Below are 3,188 nucleotides of genomic sequence, written 5' to 3'. Positions count from 1 at the left end.
TCTATTTCACTGCAAATGTAATGAAGCAAACTAATGATATCAACACCCAGTGTCAATTACCTACATATTACCTATCATCGTGTTAGTATAGACTCTTTTATGAGAATGAATTTCTGATTAACAATATATGGTCTTTTTCAGTATGTTTTGCATCAGCGTTATTATTTTTATTATCATTAGCATTAATATTAATATCATTATTTCTATATTTTTTTTTTATTATTATTATTATCATCGTTATTATCATCATCATTTTATTGTTATTGTTATCATTGTTATCATTACTGTTATTATCATTATCATTATTATTATTATTATTATTATTATTATTATTATTATTATTACTATTACTACTACTGCTATTACTATTATCACTATTATCTCATCATCATTTTCATCATTATCATTATCACTTTTATTATTATTATCATCATCATCATCATCATCATCATCATCATCATCATTATTATTATCATTATTATCATCATTATTATTATTTATATTATTGAGAGCAGTAGTGGTAGTAGCAGTAGTAGTTTTAGCAGTCTAATACTATTACTATTATCATTATCATTAATGTGCATCATTATTGTGATATTATTATCATCATGATAATCAGTATCCTTATTCTATCGTTGCTGTGATGAATGTTATCATCATTGTCATTATTCTTATCACTATCATTATTAAGTTGCTGATATTGTTATTAGTGTAACTGCTGCTGTTGCTTTAGTTTTTTTGCTTTTATTATCATTAGCAGTGTTACTGTTATACATTTATATAGATATACAGATAAATGGATAAATAGAGTGATAGATAGACAGAGACACAGATAGTTAGGTAGGTAGGTAGAGAGACAGATAGATAGAAAAATAGATAGATAAATATATAGGTGCAGATATAGAAACATGTACACTCATACACGCATATACATATATACTTATATGTACTCATATAAACCTCAGGACTCCAGGAACTGAACCTTTCCAACCCCTCACCATAACCCCCCCCCCCTTCGTCATGGTCTTCTTTCCTCTTCCATCCGCCTTTTATCCGCCATCCTCTTTCTGTCTCCTCCCCCCTCCACCTTCCCCCTTCACGTCCACTCTCCCCCCACTTTTAATTTTCCTACTACCCCCCCTTTGTCTTTGCTCCCCTGGCCTCTCCCTCCTGTTCTGTCTGCCCCGAGCTGTATAAAAGCACATGCAGTCAAGCAAGCAAGCAGCAGCAAGCTTGGTCCAGCAGCCAGAGCTCCCCTTGTGCCTGACCGCACCCGAGCAGCGCCCCTTCGCCAGCGTCATGAACAGGTCCACCTTCCTCGCTCTCCTCGTGTGAGTAAAGCTCGTGTTTGTTGTTCATATCGTTGCTGGTGTGGGATCTAGATTGCTTGTGTGTACTCGTTGCTCATTTTCTTTTTCTTCTTCTTTTTCTTTCCCCTTTATTTTCTAAATCTTTATTGCCTTCCAAATCTATTCATCTTTCGAGGTTCGTGTTTCCTTTTTCCATCCTCGGTTGTCTTTTCATGTTGACCCATATTGTCCGCTTCAGGCATTTCTTTCGTCTCCTCTTCCCTCCCCTCCCTTTCTTCTTTCCTCCTCTTTTAGCTGTTTTTCTTATTTATCTTCTACTTTTTTCCACCTCTATCCCACTTATTCTTCCTTCTTCTGCCTTCTCTTCCACTTCTTTCTTATCATTTACCGCCTTTTCTTTCTCCTTTCCTTCTTTCTCCTCATCTTGCATCCTTGTTTTTTCCTCCTTTTCCATTTTTTCCTATTCCCTTCCTTATCTCCTTCTTCCCCCTTATGCATCTCATGCTTATCTCCTCCTCCTCTTCCTCCTTCTCCTCTTCCTCCTTCTCCTCTTCCTCCTTCCCCTCTTTCTCCTTCTCCTCTTTCTCCTTCTCCTTCTTCTCCTCCTCCTCCTCCTCCTCCTCCTCCTCCTCCTCCTCCTCCTCCTCCTCCTCCTCCTCCTCATCCTCATCCTCATCCTCCTCTTCTTCTTCCTCCTCTTTCTCCTCCATCTCATCTCCTACGGTTGTTGTCGCCCCCTCTTCCACCTTCCGCCCTTCCTCTCCACTGCTCTGCTTCTCCATTTTCTCCCTTTCCTCCCATCCAATTTCGCCACTACTTCCATTTTCTCTCCCTCCTTTCTCCCTTGTTCTCCTCTTCCTACCCCTCCTCCTCTTCCTCCTCCTTTCCTCCTCTTTCCCCTCCTCCTCCTCCTCCTCATTTCCCCCTCCTCCACCTCCACCTTCTTCCTTCCCTCCCACACTTTCTCATCCCCGTCTCCTTTCCCCTTGCCTCCTCCCCCACTCCTCCCCACCCCTCCACGGCCGCCCCTGCTCACCCCCTCCTCCCCCGCAGGATGACGACCCTCCTGCTGGCGTCTTCTCCCGCCGAGGCGCGTGCCGCCGTCCTCTGGAGGGCCGAGAGGTCGCCTCAAGGGTCATCTGCGGCTGCGGCGGCTGCGGCTGCGGGCTCGGGAGGATCGTCCTCCTCGGCCGCAGCGTCTTCTTCCTCTTCCGGAGGCCATGGAGGATCCTCGTCGTCGGCTGCGGCTTCGTCATCTTCGTCGGGCTAAAGAGGAGAAGGAGGGGCAGGAGGAGCAGATGCTAAAGCAGATCAAGAAGAACGAAAAGGAACTGGACGACCAGGAGTAAAACAACAACTTCATAAACAAGATCTAGGGAAACCTACAATGACAACAACAACAAAGACGAAAAGGCAAATCTAAAAGTCTTGTATTTATTCCATTTCGTTTTTAATAAATTAACAACCATGACAGGATTCTTCTTACGTCTTACTTAGAACTGCAACTCCTTTATTTTGATTTGATGGAGACAATTTGGGGTGAAAGAGAGACAGAGAGGAAAGAGATGATTAGGAGGAGGATAAGCATGGTGATGAGAGATTTATCAGTAATGATGGTTATGATGACCACCTTGATAATATTCATACACACATATAATTGATAATAATGATACTACTACTAATGATAATAATAATGATGATAATAATAATAATAATAAAAATATAGTAATAATAATAATATAAATAGTTATAATAATACTAAAAATAATAACTGTAATTATAGCGATAATAATAGTAATAATAATAATAATAATAATGATAATAATAATAATAATAATAATATATAGTAATAGTAACAGCAGCACCATGAACACAATG

General features: G+C 40.3%; 1 protein-coding gene across 1 annotated transcript; it reads left to right on the top strand.

Annotated features, from left to right (window-relative positions):
* Positions 1–1,188: 1,188 nt before the first annotated feature.
* Positions 1,189–2,781, top strand: LOC119597892 (glycine, alanine and asparagine-rich protein-like). The gene is made up of 2 exons (XM_037947559.1): positions 1,189–1,331; positions 2,364–2,781. Exons 1-2 carry the CDS (start codon positions 1,204–1,206, stop codon positions 2,578–2,580), a joined length of 345 nt encoding a protein of 114 aa, XP_037803487.1. The 5' UTR covers positions 1,189–1,203; the 3' UTR covers positions 2,581–2,781.
* Positions 2,782–3,188: the final 407 nt, after the last annotated feature.

This window comes from Penaeus monodon, chromosome 40 (genome assembly GCF_015228065.2).
Source record: "Penaeus monodon isolate SGIC_2016 chromosome 40, NSTDA_Pmon_1, whole genome shotgun sequence".
NCBI classification, from domain to species: Eukaryota; Metazoa; Arthropoda; class Malacostraca; order Decapoda; family Penaeidae; genus Penaeus; species Penaeus monodon.
This window is presented reverse-complemented; position numbering and strand designations above follow the sequence as displayed.